This window comes from Suillus plorans (genome assembly GCF_016647745.1).
Source record: "Suillus plorans strain S12 chromosome Unknown HD556scaffold_17, whole genome shotgun sequence".
Taxonomy (NCBI): domain Eukaryota; kingdom Fungi; phylum Basidiomycota; class Agaricomycetes; order Boletales; family Suillaceae; genus Suillus; species Suillus plorans.
In genome coordinates this window covers 422,732-439,029 of record NW_024537401.1, presented here as the reverse complement: position 1 = coordinate 439,029, position 16,298 = coordinate 422,732, and the positions used below count along the sequence as shown (strand labels likewise).

At 45.1% G+C, this 16,298-nt stretch overlaps 3 protein-coding genes across 3 annotated transcripts; all 3 read right to left on the bottom strand.

Moving 5' to 3' along the window:
- Window positions 1-1,594: 1,594 nt before the first annotated feature.
- On the bottom strand, window positions 1,595-4,914 carry HD556DRAFT_1306744 (uncharacterized protein; the record flags this gene model as incomplete). Its single annotated transcript, XM_041299952.1, has 7 exons — window positions 1,595-1,646; window positions 1,706-1,796; window positions 1,838-2,092; window positions 2,114-2,272; window positions 3,115-4,243; window positions 4,433-4,622; window positions 4,814-4,914. The coding sequence occupies 7 exons, from the start codon at window positions 4,912-4,914 to the stop codon at window positions 1,595-1,597; spliced, it is 1,977 nt and encodes a 658-aa protein (XP_041162318.1).
- Window positions 4,915-8,600: 3,686 nt separating this feature from the next.
- Window positions 8,601-10,293, bottom strand: HD556DRAFT_1441211 (uncharacterized protein; the record flags this gene model as incomplete). The annotated part of the gene is made up of 7 exons (XM_041306257.1): window positions 8,601-8,730; window positions 8,779-9,341; window positions 9,384-9,450; window positions 9,502-9,680; window positions 9,731-9,814; window positions 9,870-9,989; window positions 10,039-10,293. 7 exons carry the CDS (start codon window positions 10,291-10,293, stop codon window positions 8,601-8,603), a joined length of 1,398 nt encoding a protein of 465 aa, XP_041162317.1.
- Window positions 10,294-10,843: 550 nt separating this feature from the next.
- Window positions 10,844-16,284, bottom strand: HD556DRAFT_1441210 (uncharacterized protein; the record flags this gene model as incomplete). Its single annotated transcript, XM_041306256.1, has 20 exons — window positions 10,844-10,966; window positions 11,044-11,145; window positions 11,231-11,276; window positions 11,324-11,352; window positions 11,417-11,681; window positions 11,740-12,560; window positions 12,620-12,774; window positions 12,835-12,993; window positions 13,050-13,449; window positions 13,498-13,811; window positions 13,904-14,207; window positions 14,263-14,479; window positions 14,533-14,572; window positions 14,630-14,909; window positions 14,955-15,071; window positions 15,110-15,235; window positions 15,295-15,486; window positions 15,562-15,650; window positions 15,698-16,201; window positions 16,251-16,284. 20 exons carry the CDS (start codon window positions 16,282-16,284, stop codon window positions 10,844-10,846), a joined length of 4,317 nt encoding a protein of 1,438 aa, XP_041162316.1.
- Between the last annotated feature and the right edge of the window lie 14 nt (window positions 16,285-16,298).

Sequence of the window (16,298 nt, the reverse complement as noted above, 5' to 3'; positions counted from 1 at the left end):
CCATGAACGCCCAACCGGGAAGTATGGGTAATTGCGTTCTTCGAACATTAATTTTCTTATGATTTGTAGGCACAGAGAAATTGCTTGTCACTGGAAATATCGGGATTATGCCGCTATCCAATCCTGGAATGTGCAAAGTACTTTCCGGAATATTTACTAAAGCACATGCTGGATATCTATTTTGCTCAGCATCAACTTCATAAGTGATCGATACTAAAACGCCTCTGCTGCCATTGACAATTTTACAGCTTGTCGCTGCATTCTCAGTAATCATCACTGGCATTTGAGGAATTAGTGGCAATCTACCAATGGCGTCATTGGTATGACTTGCTTGCATTCTCCATAGTCTTCATTGTTGATCCACTGTCATGGCTTTTCCACCAATTTTGTCTCGTGCACAATATACGTGAAAATCCTGGCCATTTTCTGCAGCAAATGTGCGACCTTTGGATGTGTTGATAGCGTCTCTTAAATACTTCCGAGTGACAACGATTGGTGCGTCCTTAAAACTGTTGAATTCATCAGGCGCGCGCACTTTGATTGTGCTAAGAATCCTTGTCTTCAGTAATTCATAATCACTAAGATGATTATCTGGTAGGCCATTTCTGCATGCTTTTCCCAATCGAATTCGATTTAACAGACTGACGAATTCTGCATCGTCTTTAGCTTGCCAATTTTGCTTTAGTGTCATATCCTGCGTTCCGGACCCGGACCTATCACACTCATCATTTCCGGATTTCCGGATCCGGCCGACTTCTATGTGTTGTCCGGATCCGACCCGCGTCTAACTTCCATGCCTTATCCCTTTGGTATTTCCCTTATCAGTTAGTACGCTTTATTTTCCGTTCCTTATTCATTTCCGTCTTCATTTTACTAAGTTCCGATAGACTAGTGATAGTCGTCCCATATGTTTTCTTCATAGCTTTACATAGCTTCGCACTGCACTTACTGTTCTCCGTTATGTCCTCAGTAGTATATAAACCCCTGTACAATCTCTGTAGTTTCCTCAGTTCGAATATCATCTTAGACTCTGCTCATTCTCTCCTCCGTCCGACTTGAGTTTCTCTCTCGTCGACCTCCGCTCGTCTTAGGATTGACTCCTATAGACTTATCACCTCCGCCTCTACCTTTGGTAGTCCTCCGCTGTTTCCTTTCTAGTTCGGACTTCGTCCGGATTAGTCTTATCTCTTGTTCCCAAACGTCCGCCGGAATTCCCGCGCATCGGACATCGGACTCCGGACATCGCCCGACGCCCTCCGGACATCGTCCGGTAACCTTCGGACATCGTTCAACAGCCTTCGGAAGTTAGGGGCACGTACTCGGGTAAGGGGCGCAGCGCACGAGCTGAAGCCAAGCCCTTCGGATCTGACCCTTGAGCATGTTCTTAACATTTAGCTCGACAACGGTATCCACTTGTTGCCACAGAAAAGCACCATGTAACGCTGTCTGGCCTTTCAAGGTGCCGATCGTGGCAGGAGATAATTGCTTGACTAATTTATAACTATATAGTGCATTCGATTTCGGAGGACGCAACTGACCTAAATCACCGGCGAAAATAAGATTGACACCGCCAAAAGGTTTATTTCTCACAGACTCATCCCACGACTTTGCCTGACATATTCAATGCGAGACCTGACTCAATAGTTCTGCAGACATCAACGAAGCTTCATCTAAGATTAAGTACTCAACTGTCTTCCATATATACTCTAAATCCTGTTGTTTGATAGGAGCTTCTCTTTTTGGCAAGAACATCAGTGCATGAATAGTATATCCGTCTATCAAGACCGCTGCACTGCCTGTAGGTGCGCTTAGTGTCAATTTTTCAGGTGCCCTGCACCTCCGAAACATTTCAACAGTAGCCCGAATGACATGGCTTTTCCTGAGCCCCCAATCCCAGTTATAAACATTAGTAGTTGTTTGACCTCTCCACGAATAAAATGTTCGCTAATGATCCTTAGATTCATCTCTTGCTCAGGATTTTCCGATAGTCTGAATTCTGTGATAACCTCTGACAAGATTTCCTCTCGTTTGTTCTGTGTGAGTTCGGGTTTGTAATATACTGAAGTGATATCCACGTTTTCTTCTAACTGTTCTAGCGTAATGTGAGGTTTACCTGTTTCTGGATTTAAATGTGCCCGCTTAGATTCTGTGTCATTGGACCCAACATCGATTGGTCTTTTACGCTTTCTCGCAGCTTTCATGATTGATTCGTACTCATGCAAACGTCCCTCACTGGTCTTGTCTGCAATTTCTGCACCACAAGCTGGATGTGCTATATCGTTTACCTCATCATTGAGCGACACATCAAACAATCCGCCGTCTTTGGCCGCTCGTAGACAATGGCTTATGTCTCTGTCATATCCCGTGTTCCGGACCCGGACCTATCACACACATCATTTCCGGAAGTCCGGATCCGGCCGACGTCTATCTATGTCCGGATCCGACCCGCATCTAACTTCCGTGCCTTATCCCTTTGTACGTTCCTACTCCAGTTAGACTATATCATTTTCCGTACCTCATTTCATTTCCGCCTTTATTTTCATCTGTTCTAATCTCCGGGTTCATTTACTATTTTCCGATAGACTAGTGTTTGACTTTTCTATACGCTCTGTCCACAGCTTTGTATAGCTTCAGACTGCGCATCTCTGTTCTCCGATAAGTCCTCAGTAGTATATAAACCCTGTAGAATCTATGTACATCCTTAGTTCAAATATCATCTTAGACTCTGCTCATTACCTCCTCCGTCCGACTTGAGTTTCTCTCTCGTCGACCTCCGCTCGTCTTAGGATTGACTCCTATAGACTTATCACCTCCGCCTCTACCTTTGGTAGTCCTCCACTGTTTCCTTTCTAGTTCGGACTTCGTCCGGATTAGTCTTATCTCTTGTTCCCAAACGTCCGCCAGAATTCCCGCGCATCGGACATCGGACTCCGGACATCGCCCAACACCCTCTGGACATCATCCGGTAACCTTCGGACATCGTTCGACAGCCTTCGGAAGTTAGGGGCACGTACTCGGGTAAGGGGCGCAGCACACGAGCTGAAGCCAAGCCCTTCGGATCCGACCCTTGAGCACGTTCTTAACAGTCTCCCGAGTTTTTATCGCCTATCTCACCTTCGAAAAGCATGCCTTTGTCGATGTCATCGAATTCATCTTCATCAAGAGCTGTATTCGACAATAAAGCATCATCAAATGTGTCAATATCTAGTTGAGTCTCTATATCTTCAGTCACATTGTTGCCAAACATATGCGGTTTACGACGATTTTCTTTGACAGCAGCAGCATGTGTATCTCGTGCTTCCTTACACTCATTCTCGATGTTCATATTTCGAATAATAGACGATATAGCAGGGTCAAATGTCATATTATCAAATGCTCCTCTCCAAGACATATGCTTATCCTTCAGCATGCCTAAATCCCTCCATGGCTTGAACAACAACATCATAGCACGACAGTATTTCTCGTATTCTTCCTCTGAGCGATCTGGATGAGGCAATGCATTGCCTAATAATACAGGTATGACTTTTTTCTTTCGTAAACGCAATATATGTGTGTCGAACTGACTATGTTGGGCAAGGAATTTAGCACGTGGCAAAGCCTTACGACCTCGTCTTCTTGCCGGTTTAGCACCGTCTACAATATCCTCATCATACTCCTCATCACTCTCTTTGTCCACTGATATATTTCCTTTGATTTTGATAGTATTTTCAACGAATTGCCAAAGACAAAGGTCTGTGAACTCCTGGGTCGTAGGATGCAATATATAATCTGCCATATCACTAGAAAACTCAACTTTATCGGATGAGACACTCATAATCACCTGCCCATCCATCAATGATGTATCTACTTCTTGATCAGATGTTTGGTCACCATCGTCAGAGTCAGTACCTTCAAGATCAAATCTATCCGCTGCGTGTATAAACTCATACCATTTAACAGTCTCAAAAGTATGACTGGTATAATAATCACCTCCGCCTATTAAGTAACTCATTACCTGCTGATGAGACATCTCTTGTCGACCCATCATCGCATTCACAGACTTAGTGAGTAAATTACAATCTTTTTTCTTCGGATCGACTTCTGAACTTGTGATATATTTGGCATCATGCATCTTAGTTGCGTACTCCAACGCTTGCAAAGCGACATGCATTGGCAAATCTCCTTTAGTGATGTATTCGGTGATGTAAAACACTGCTGCCTTCGCAGCTTCCCCCGACCCAATAATCTGAGTATCTGTGTTGCACTGCAGGAGAAATAATATGATGTCCGTAAAGTTATTCACTCAACTTCTCCATCGTCTCAACTCAATAGAACCAGTTTTAACATCAGCAGTTGTAACCTCCTGCACAGAGCCATCAACACGCATTCAACAAGTCGAGTCTCCTCTTTTCTGTCCATCTTTGAGATGCTTATAGCATGCATCGTTATGAACATGCCAGTTACATTCTATGGCAAGACGACTTAAGAACTTTGTATACTCGTGTTCAAAGGACTCTGCATCCATTTCCGCCACTTGTGGCGGTCGTTCTAACCTGGGGTCGAGTTCGTCTGTGCGTATAGGTTTTCGCGCATCGTTAGGTGATCTTTCAGGTATGGGGCCCTTGTCATATGGAAGTTCACAGCTAATGATGTTCTCCAGCCATTGAAACATATTAGTTTTGAAGCTTGCATCAGAAACTCATGCAATACCTGTGGACTCGGATTCCCTGCAATCCATATCAACATATGGCAATGCAATGTCCCTCTTCCTTGCGCTTCAACCATACCGTAATACGCTTGACAATGGCCAAAAATGCCTGGTCCATGCTTATACCTCAAAATGATATCTAAGAATGCCTGAATTTGTAAGTCGAATGCGAGTGCTGCAGCATCTGGTCGAACAGTGACCATCTTGGTGCGCTCAAACGATGACATAGTGATCCATTCATCTAATTCTATATCAACGATTGAAGAAAGCACATGACTGGTTAAATCATGTGGATTGAGTGTCACAAATAATGCTGGTGTGCAGTATTTTTTCATAAGAGCACGAATCTCGTTGCGGTGGCATAACTTATATCCAATACTTCCTCTTAGATTCTTTGTCGACGATTGGAGACGATGCAAAATACGCGCAGCTTTTTTTTCTTGAGTGGTAGATGGTTTCTCATTGACTGAATGCGTCCATTTCTCAGCCAAAGCTGTTAGAGATGGACCAACGTCTTTCAATTCTTTTACCAAACTCTGTTGCTGAGATGCACTGACTCGAAAGTCGTATTCATACTGACTTCTCTCTTTTGAATCATATTCCAACATACGAACGCAAAATTGGCATCTTTTCGAAACAGAGAATCATCTTGAAGCAGTAGATTGCGCACCTGAGCTTCCATCGAAAGGTGTTGCTTCGATGTACGTCCACAATGAAAAAATCCGCCAATGTCCCAAGGATCGAGATGCGGAAATAGGTAAGACATTAACCCAGGATCGTTATCCGCAACAAAACTAGCACCACTCCGAGAAAGAAGAAAGCGCTTATGGTCTAATACATAAGCCAACACATGAAGTTTCATCTTTTCTCTGCTCTGCAATGAATGATCCCCTTGAGTGAAGCCTACTGCTTCCATAATAATATCCTCTGATGCACTATCTTCCAGTAGATCAACATCTCATGATTCAAGGCCTTCAAAACATGTCTCGTCGTACGTGTCACGCTCACGCGGCAAATGACACACTTCCAATGTTGCAGGAACACTGCAGTCAATGTTTGCGTCGTCATCGTCGAATAGTGAGTCCATATTTCGTGAACTGTAAGCCACACCACTTTTCTGATACCATGGATTGTTAGTTATCAAAAATTCAATAAGCAAGCACACCCAACTCTTGGTGACTAATATAGGGCGCAATCGCTTCACCGTGTCACATGAAGGCCGGTCTCTCTGACCACTAAACACGACGCACATCGCATCTTGAAGCTCGTTGTAACTCAGAGGCAACATAGAATAAAGCTCGACAAAATCTTGGGGTCTGACAGCCACATTTCCTTTATTATACCGTTGGGAGATCTCTTCGACTGGATGATACTGTGCCATCGACGGCTTGTAACTGTAAAAATGGGTGATCTGTGATGCACGGGCGCGAGCAATGAGCATCAAATCATACACGGAGGCATGTGCAAATGCGTGTCGAATGTCGTCCGGCAATCTATCATGAGCGTAGTACTGAAAATTGGCCAATGAGTTGACAGGTTGCCTTGGTCGCTTATTCATCAGCACGGCGCGACACGCATGGCACATGAATAAGTCAGAGAGTGCCCAACAAGATCTCATGCCTTTGGGATACAATATTGCGCGACTGTACATCTCCAAATCATAACTGCGTGGCAGCATGTGTTCTGGTAAACAATCGTTACGCAGCAGATGGAGAGGCACTTTATGAATATCGACACAATAAAGATCACTGACGAGGACATTGTGCGCACAAACAGCACACGCTCCTCGTTTCAGCACTTGAGGAGACATTTTGTCTTGAAACTCCGAGATAATATCCCGCTTTTCTTCAAAGGTGCGAATGGAGGGAAAGTCAATACTATCCGAAACTGAATGAGCATGCACTTGACAACTTTCGTAATGGGATTCCGCATCTCGAGCCAAAATCTCTAGACGTTGTGTTTCACTGAGCCCTGCACGAGCCTCACGATGCGCGACTGTATTTGCCTGGCGAGAACTGCTGCAGAAAGGCTCAGGGAGAATCTGATTCGAGAAATCTCTCCGCGGAACTTTCAAGAGCTTGAAAACAAGTAGATTAGATATACAATCCGCGTTACATGCATGCACACGCAACAGATCACGAATATGATCCTTACGATATATGGACATGACGCGAACCGCATGTGCAGAGGCAATCGAAGTATATTGCTCCCTAGTAAACATTGGGAAATTCTCCATGAGTTGTCGGAGACTCGCAACAGCAACAGGCAACAAAACACCCGCAGGATCACCTGATAGACAGTAATCTTGCCATTTGCACAGTTCACCCTAGAAACAGACCGCCGAGACCACGCTATTCCCAACCACGACAATCACGACAATCATGACAATCACAAACGACAAAATAACTTATTCAATGCTTTCAACTTAATTATCTATTCAAACACTCCCTTCATGAAGACATCGGCCTTAGCAAGCCATTAGAGGAACACTAGAACGACATAGAGAGGGACCAGGGCAACAGGTGGAGGCTAAACAGATAGACGAAGGCAGCGGTCGAAAGAAGACAAGAGAGAAGGAAGAATCGTTGACGACGAAACCCTCCCAACAGACCACCACCCAACGACCATCTTCAAAACACCTGCACCCTACACGAACCCCCACTCCGTGACACTAAACAACCCTCTTTTCATAGCTTCATGTACTGACCGCCCAGGCGGTCGTGTACGCGCTTCAGACACGAAACCAAACGATAGAGACACCCAAACCAAAGCCGATTCAGAGAGACAAGTCTCTCATCTTCGCAGGAATGCACGTCTAAAACGGCCGGCGGGAACGGCGGACCAGCGGGGTCAACCCCACGCTGGGGCATTCGTGATTCCAGAGATGTAGTAGGGGCAGGGGCCCCTTTAGACTAGATTAGCACTGTCCGACATAGGGTACTTTACCCCAATGGACAATAATTGGAACAAAAAAAAAAAAAAACACCCGCAGGATACTGTCTCGACGCCAATAGACGCTCTCGAGAAATCTCAGAAAACCCAAAGTACTTGCGTAAAACGCATGATGTCACAATAGAATTCCCGTCGTCAGGAAACTCTTGATCAGAAACCACAAGCAAAGCAGGAGGAACCAAGAGAGAGGGCTCTGCAATCGATGAACTAGATGCCATAGAGGATGCAAGTATTGTATGTTGAAAATATATCACAGACAGCAGAAGCTGATGGTCAAAACGAATGAGAGAAAGAAGATGATCGAATGATGACTAAGGCCGGGCCCTGAAGGCCCGGGATGATCGTGCGGACAGACAATTAAATTTGTTAAACCAGTACCTATTCTAGGTCCTGGTACTACACGGCCAATCGAAAAAATCATAGAATCTATGCCTAAAAATAGGGTTATAGATTTTACGTCGGTCCGATCTCCACACATCAACTTTTGTCGCATGTATTGTATATAATTATATAATACAATTTTGCTGGATTCATAGGCTGACATAATATCAGTGATGCCAAAAGTGTGATTGCGAGGCTGGTGGGGTATAAACCCACCGGCTGTTTTCGGGTGCATATTATGTACTGAGACCTAGCACTGGAATTATGCTGGCTTGTCAACATAGCTCGTATACTGAGACCTAGGTATCGGTAATGTACTGGTTGGCTGGTGTACATGCTATATATTTCTGGCATATGTACGACACTTGAGCATATGTACTAGAGTATATACTTATTGACATGCTGTATGGGGACCGTCATCTGAATATATTTTGCGCCATCGAGAGATCACACAGAGCACAATACACAGGGTCATAGAAAGCATGCAAATGTATTATTCTTGTATCAAATAATGACAGTTATGATTAAAATGAGGGATGCAGTGTAGGGGCGGTGAAAACGAATGGAAATGTATAAAATCTTATGTGGCCCAAATGAGTCCGTTTTGAATAGCAGTCTGCCAACGAGGATTCGTCTTTGAAATTAGTTTCGAGACCTTCTTGCCACCAGGAAACTCAGCGAGATCAGCTTGAAATATTTCGATAAACAACCTAATCAAAAATCAGTTTCTATAACTGCACAAGCCAATGAATACATACTTCTGCAACTCCTTCTCTTGCTCGGCAGGGATCGGGAAGGACTCCTTAACTGTTTGGCGCATGGTTAAGAGTGAGTGGTCGACAAAGTTCCAGAATCTGATGGTATTGTTGTATTGTGCCGGAATACCTTCAACCAGTCCGAATCCAGAATCGAGTGGGTCGTCCTGTAAGACTGTGGTACTCTCAATGTTGTTCCCAGGCCCATTCAACTCCTCGTCCTCTCCGTCAGCATCCCCACCATCCAGCTGTGCTCGAGTTTGGTCCCCAAGCTCTTCGCCATCCAGGTTAGTACCATTCGTATTCCTAACACCGGGTGCACAATTGACATTGGCTCGAGTTTCTGGGAGGGCTTGATCATTGAACCCAGGCGCGCGATTATCGTTGAACAAATCTCTCTCAAGCTGTTCGATGTTGACATCAAGTTCACATCCGATTTTGGCCCGCATGTCCTGCTTGAGTGACGGAAGAAGGTAAGCAGAGAATAATTCTTCGAGGGAGGCACTTTTGTAATCGCTGATGCCAATGAGAAAAATCCGGAGAAGATGTCGCTGTCCCCGTACCAACTAGTGTTAATTTTAATAATGAATAGACGTAGTATCACTTACCAGTAGAGCGACCCTGTTCCAATGCGTAGAATCAACTTCCATGCCAGATCCGCTGCGTGCGAGTGCCCTAGTCACATCAGCGATGCTTGTGTGCTTGATGATCGATGTGGTGAGCTACACAGCAATTATTATAATCAAGGTCGCAGCAAAAAAGTAGAAACTTGCAGCAGTCTTGATGGCGCTACGAATACTTGTAAGTAGCTTTGTGACCGACTTGCCCAGCTGAGCTCTGAGTTCGACGTCCTCGAGTATTCCAAGGGGGATTTTGAAGACATCACAATGACTGGTAATGAAGTCCTGAAATAATTTAGTGGTGTCACTCAGAATAGCAAGCATTAAAACTGCACCATTATATGAGACTGAGTATCAGTGACGTATGCCATGATATTCGGCGACAGCATGCATGCAAACAATCGGTTGAATAGTCCATTCTTCCGGTCCAAATTAGTATGGAATGATACGGAACGCAAAGTACCTTGTCATTACCTCAAAGTCCTTCGATTCCAAGGCATCCTTCAACTCTTGCATTTTGCTGGCCTTGTTTCCTTCGCAAAGTTTGATGAGGGTAACCTTCAGGTCTATGAGCATATAGAAAATGTCGCCAGACTGCATCAGGTCAGCCGACAGTAACCTCAATACTTCGATGAGAACCTACATCAATGAAACACATGACTTCTCCAGTTGGAACATCATTGTCTTCACACAGCTTCTTGGCATACATTTTCAAGTGTTTCGTGCATTGGGGTGTGAGCTTGATGGGATCCGAAGTTCTGCTGTCCCTGCGTCGACGAACTCCTGCACTAATCGGCTCATTCAACGATGATGTCGGGCTGGAGGGAGGCTGTATTTCGAGTTCGGGTATCACTGGGACTTCGCCACTTGTAGAGCGAGAACTTTGGGGATGGGACATAGTATCTGTGAAGTATATCGTTAAGTCAAACTAGAGCTTGCATCCGAGGACCTACTTCCATGTCCTCCAATAGACAGTTGGTTAGATGATCTGCCGCTGCTTGGGTCAGGTGTAGTACTTATGTTCCAATTCCTGGCGGATCCTGCTTGCGAAGCTCCTGTGTTTGACTGTGACCTCGGCAACTGGTCTGCTTGTCCTGAACCAGTGGACAGGCGCAGATGATAACCACGTTGAAACATTGTCACAAGCAAAGGACGTGGTGGCTGCTCTTGCCTGAGGTTGGTAATTTCCGTGACACTCCGGAGTTGACTGAACCGAACACGTTGTCGGAAATAAGCATTTGAGTTTATTTGTCTTCGAGTTATCGGTAAATAAAAATCAGGCCTCATGAATATCCTCTGAGCAGAAGCAAAATATCATGGTATTAGGGTGTTGGTATGTAAGGTGTCTACGAGATAAAGTACATATAAATTGTGCCATCTAATGACACCACCTGGTGCAGCTTCCAGCAATGAGGACACTTTCGACCTTGAACGCTGGAGGAAGAATTTTAAAGTGAAGGAAGGACGAACTTAAGCGCTGGAGGAAAAATTTCAAAGACAAACAGACGAACCTGGCGAGCCTCGAACACTGGAGGAAGAACTTCAAAGACAAGGAAGGCCGAACTTGAACGCTGGAGAAAAAATTTCAAAGACAAGACAGGACGAACTTGAGTGCTGGAGGAAAAATTTCAAAGACAAACAGACGAACCTGGCGAGCCTCGAACGCTGGAGGAAGAACCTCAAAGACAAGGAAGGCCGAACTTGAACGCTGGAGGAAAATTTCAAAGACAAGAAAGGACGAACTTGAGTGCTGGAGGAAAAATTTCAAAGACAAACACGCTAATTTGGTGAGCCTCGAACGCTGGAGGAAGAATTTTAAAGACAAAGAGACGAACCTGGGAAACCTTGAATGCTGGAGGAAAAACTTCAAAGACAAACACGCTAATTTGGTGAGCCTCGAACGCTGGAGGAAAAACAAAGAGACGAACCTGGGAAACCTCAAATGCTGGAGGAAAAACTTCAAAGACAAACACACTAATTTGGTGAGCCTCGAACACTGGAGGAAAAACAAAGAGACGAACCTGGGAAACCTTGAATGCTGGAGGAAAAATCTCAAAGACAAACACGCTAATTTGGTGAGCCTCAAATGCTGGAGGAAAAACAAAGAGACAAACCTGGGAAACCTCGAACACTGGAGGAAAAATTTCAAAGACAAGGAAGGAAGAACTTGAGCGCTGGAGGAAAAATTTTAAAGACAATGAAGGACGAACCTGGCGAACCTCGAACACTGAAGGAAGAATTTTGAGGACAAACTTGTCGAAGGAGAGTCTAGTACCATCTGCCAGACTGGTCGTGATGTGGAGCTTGAGGGTGCCAGATGTGCGGAGTCATCACTGGCACAGACGGTTGCAAGGGAAACCCTAAAGAGTGTTGATATGGTGGGACAACGTATTGCCCAGCATACATCGGCGGCACAATGGAAGGTGAGTTCAATGGCCAGGGATGAGAAGAAAGAGGTCTGGATGGACCAGGTGCAGGAGATGTTTGCCACGTCAATACTGTTGGGGGTGGTTGCAGCGGGTGATGCGAAGGGGGAGCTCTATATGAATACACAGGAGATTGCTGCCACTGCAAAGGTACAGTTGTGGGAGGATGCAGCGATCGAAGATGAGAAGGCACGAGTGCTGGCGCTGGCGACAGTGATGGGATATGTGAAGAGTGGCTGGTGGCTGGCGCTGTGTGGGGTGTTGGGATATGGTAACTTGAAGATGCGGCTGCCTGTATGATTGTACATTGTTGTGGATTTGCTTGCGGCTGAGGTGCCTTCTCTTTTGCTTTCTGCGTTTTCTTCGACTTGCTTGCTGCCTTTGTTGCCGGGCAGTCGAACGCTGCAGGTGGTGCACTTGCAGGTTCAGTACCTGATGTTTCGCCTGAGTTCTTAGCTACTTTCTTCTCCTGGATTTGACGAGCTGCTGCCAAACAAACATCTGCTGCATCACTGACCCTCAATGGTGTCTCACGGAGCAACTGAGGAATGACCAATTGAATCTGAGCATAATTGTGAATCGAATAAGCATTGAGCAAGTAAAATGGTGAGGATTTGTGCTGAAAAATGGACTTCGTACGTGCAGTCTCGGTTCGCTCTTGGCGAATGTGACATTGGCTAACGTCTGAGCACTGTGATTTAACACAGTCGTGCTGGACATTTACGATACAAACAATGTCCTAAATTCACCATGTAAGCACATCAATAAGTCTGGTTGAAGGATTGTGTCTAAACTTACTTGTGGGCTAATAACGACTTCATGTTCCGTGAGCTCAAGAGTGGGGATGTGAAGCAAGGGATGTAAAGCAGGTCCGAAAGCAAGTTTTTGAATGGTGACATGCTGCACAACTTTGCGAGAGTTTGAGATCAAGATCTCCCGAATGCGCCCAATATCTGAGCAAGATGTCGCAGAGTTGTGAAAAATGACATGTCCTTCTAAGGACACTTTCTCACCATTGCCGAGAATTAACGAGATGCCATGGTGGTATTGAGTATGATGAGCAGGTTGCGGGAGCTCGAGGGCCTTTGCGCAGTGTGTTGCTGTCCACAGCACAGGCTTTGCTGGAATGGGTCGTCCATTTTTGATGGCGACCTTCTTGAGTTGGCCGGTTCCTTTCAGTAACAGACATTACAATCGACAATGCCAGGCAGGTATTTAAATACATTACCTGTCGCAGGGGGTTCTCGTGTGCAAATCCCCAAAAGCTGTGCTTGCTCTGGATGCTCATCGAGATAGCTCAAAACTGCATCACCTGCCTGAACCCACTTTTTGCTAGCATTATCAAACCAGTAGCCCCCAGTCACCATATGCTTGATGATATCTTGTCTCGCGAATACCTTGCATGTATCCTGGCTTGGTCCCTGTCGATTGCTATGTATACATGCCAGCCGGAACACGTGGTTGAATGACTTGTATCGTTCGGTGGAAAAGAGAATGGCTGGTCCAAAGCGTCGGATATATGCAGGAAGATGGACCAAAAAGTGAAACTTCGGCTTTGAGATGAGAATGCTTGGTGCGCATTTTGCCGTAACATTCAGAAAATCGTCAATTGTCCGGGAAAGCTTTGCCTGTGATACAATCAACATTGGCACAGCAGAGTCAGTGTGTCATCATACCAAATACACCTCCATATCATCTATATTTGTGTGCCAAACATACACAATGAGCTCACCGATACTCATCCACCCATCAAGTACTGTTCTCGGCAGTAAGTCTTGAATAAGATATGGCATGACCTGCGCCAAACTTTTGAAGTGTTTCCCTATAAGTCCGCCCTTATAGTGGCAAATATAATCAGCATTGAGACACGGAGCATTGAGCCCATCTTTCTCAATAGAGTCGAGACGCATTTGAAAAACATCCAGAACCTTTGCCTTCTCGAGAAGATATACTGATTGACCCCAAAAGTATTTTACAACCCCCAATAACACTATATGGAGAATTTCTGTCAGCATGTCCTAATGAACGTTAAAACCTGACAAAAGGTCAATGTACAGCTGAAAATGCAAACCCGAGTCTTACCTTCAATGCCTAGTAATGGATTGATTGCATCCTCGAGTTTGCTCCCTTGCAGGAGGTCTTCAAGCTGCTTCTCTAGAATAGCCTTGATTTTGCTCTCTGGTTTTGCTTGAATGCCAGCACTCCGTTTGCGCAGTTTCTTCCCCAGTTCAACAACCGTTTCAAGAATGTAGCCAGTTGTCGTGTCCTTCACACCCGATGAAGCAACAGATTTCTTAATCTTCTCCGAAGCGCCTGAACAGAGTGCAGAAGCGAATTGTGCATGAATCTCTTCTGCCGTTCCTGCAGGAGTGTGAAGCTTTCCTGGCTACTCAGACAGTCAGTGAATATGACGACAGAGAGTGCAAAAATATGATACATACTGCAAAGATGCTCTTGTAGCCCTCATCTGACGCCTTGTACTCCTTTGTTCCACCGACTTCGCATGTCCTGCAGAAGTAGTTGCAATGCAACCCTGCATGGCTGCATTCCTCGGCTTGCATAGGGTTGTCGCCACCGAGAAACAGACCATATAACTCCAGCATAACTTCTTCTTCATACTTGCAGTCCCAAGTAAAGACCCCAGATTCTGTAGCCTTGCTACGATCACTAGTATCATGTTTCACTATAATGAATTATAATGTATCACATACCTAATTGATTCTTGCATGGCGCTCATCATTTCCATTGGGGCTGCGTGAGGAGAAGATGTGACAAATCAAATACAAAACTCTTTCTCAAGCATTTTACGAGGTAGATTCGCGTTAGACATGTATATTGCGTGGTGCTTATTCCATTGCTTGGATATATTTCCGGATACATCATCCATGAAGACGATAAGAGGGACCGAGTACACCATACGTCCTTGAGATTTTGTGCGCAATTGATTTGGCACTAGCTTTGTGTATTTCCTTGACGACTCCATTAGCCCGCAAGCAAGTTCGTCGTCATTGGCAGATATTTCTCGAAACGACCTTCGAAAGTTACACGTTGGAATTATTTCTTGCTCATCACTGACAATAAAGCCATCCTAGGTCTATCAGCAAAGTTGAATGTATTTAAAGAATAGGTTCACCTCTGTTCGTTGTACAGTACGGCCAAGCGCATATAGCTGCTTATCCGAATTATCACCCGTCGATGTGTACGACGCAAGAAAGAAGCGCTCAGGTATAAAGTAGTCCCCTGACGCATCCTGCAAGAGCTCATTCACAAAGTAGATCTCCCGTTGACTTTAGCTGCAGGAGGCGAAGGGCGTTCGAACAACATTTTCTCTCCGTTGAACACCTGAGACATTCCCTTGCCTCCATCTTCAGGGTAATCCTGCATTGCAAGACGTGTGAGAGGGTTCGCATAGTCCTAAATGAGAACATTCAAAGTTAGTATTGAGAGATGAGTTCACGTGAGATTCTGCGTACCTTGGCAATTGCTTTTCCAACATTGTTAAGATAAAATATATTTCCCGAACGTGCAGTGATCTTTTCCGTTGGATTGCCGACAAGTGTTCGAACCGATTCCTGACATTGGTTCAATGCATATAGCGATGGGACATCACGAGCGCCAAGCTCCTTTGCCCAAGATAGAACTGCCTTTTTCTGTGCCTCGGAGAACTGAATAATAAGGCAGTAATATAGTGCTTGAATGATCAGTTAGCAGTGAAAATGCACGAAGATATTGAAATGTACAGCCTTTGATGGCCATGGATATGTCGGATTATCAGGTGCAACTGGACTGTTTAGATTTACATGACATGAAGTGGTCAATGGACAGTCGTCTAACAATGTGAATAAGTCTCTGCCAAGGAATCAAACAACGTCTCACCTGGAAGTTCAATTCCAAAGTTTGATTCTGTCTCGTCATCGAAGCCAATTTCTTCGCTCACTGGGGCAAGTGGCATAGAAAATAATTGTTCCCCCGAAGCCAGGGCAGACTGCAGCTCCTCATACAAATCGTATGTTTCGTTGGCTTGATAGAAAGGGCTGCTTGAGATGGTGTTCCAGAGATCAGCGACTGGTACTATTTCATGGTCTGATCGTATTGGATGTGGCTCCTGAGTATAGACAGTATTGTCGATGTCCATGGCACTCGAGGCGAACATGTTGTCTCCGTCGTCGACAGGTGAAGGTGGAGGTTCTGCTTCATGATGATGGTGTTGCCGTTTGGAGGGAGTCTTCGAGCATGTGGAAGCCCAGATCCTGGCATGACGCTGATGAATACCAGTGTCAATGTGCTTCCACACATGCTTAGGATGCATTGTGCGCAAAGCATTATCACGCTTCGGGCACACGTTGCACACAACCTGAGATGCTCCACGAAACTGCAAGACTGCATTAAAGCATCAGTACATGCTATTCACGTTGAGTTAAACACTTACTTATACCGTCAATAGCCTGCAGCATGGATGACATGATGCTGATTGTTG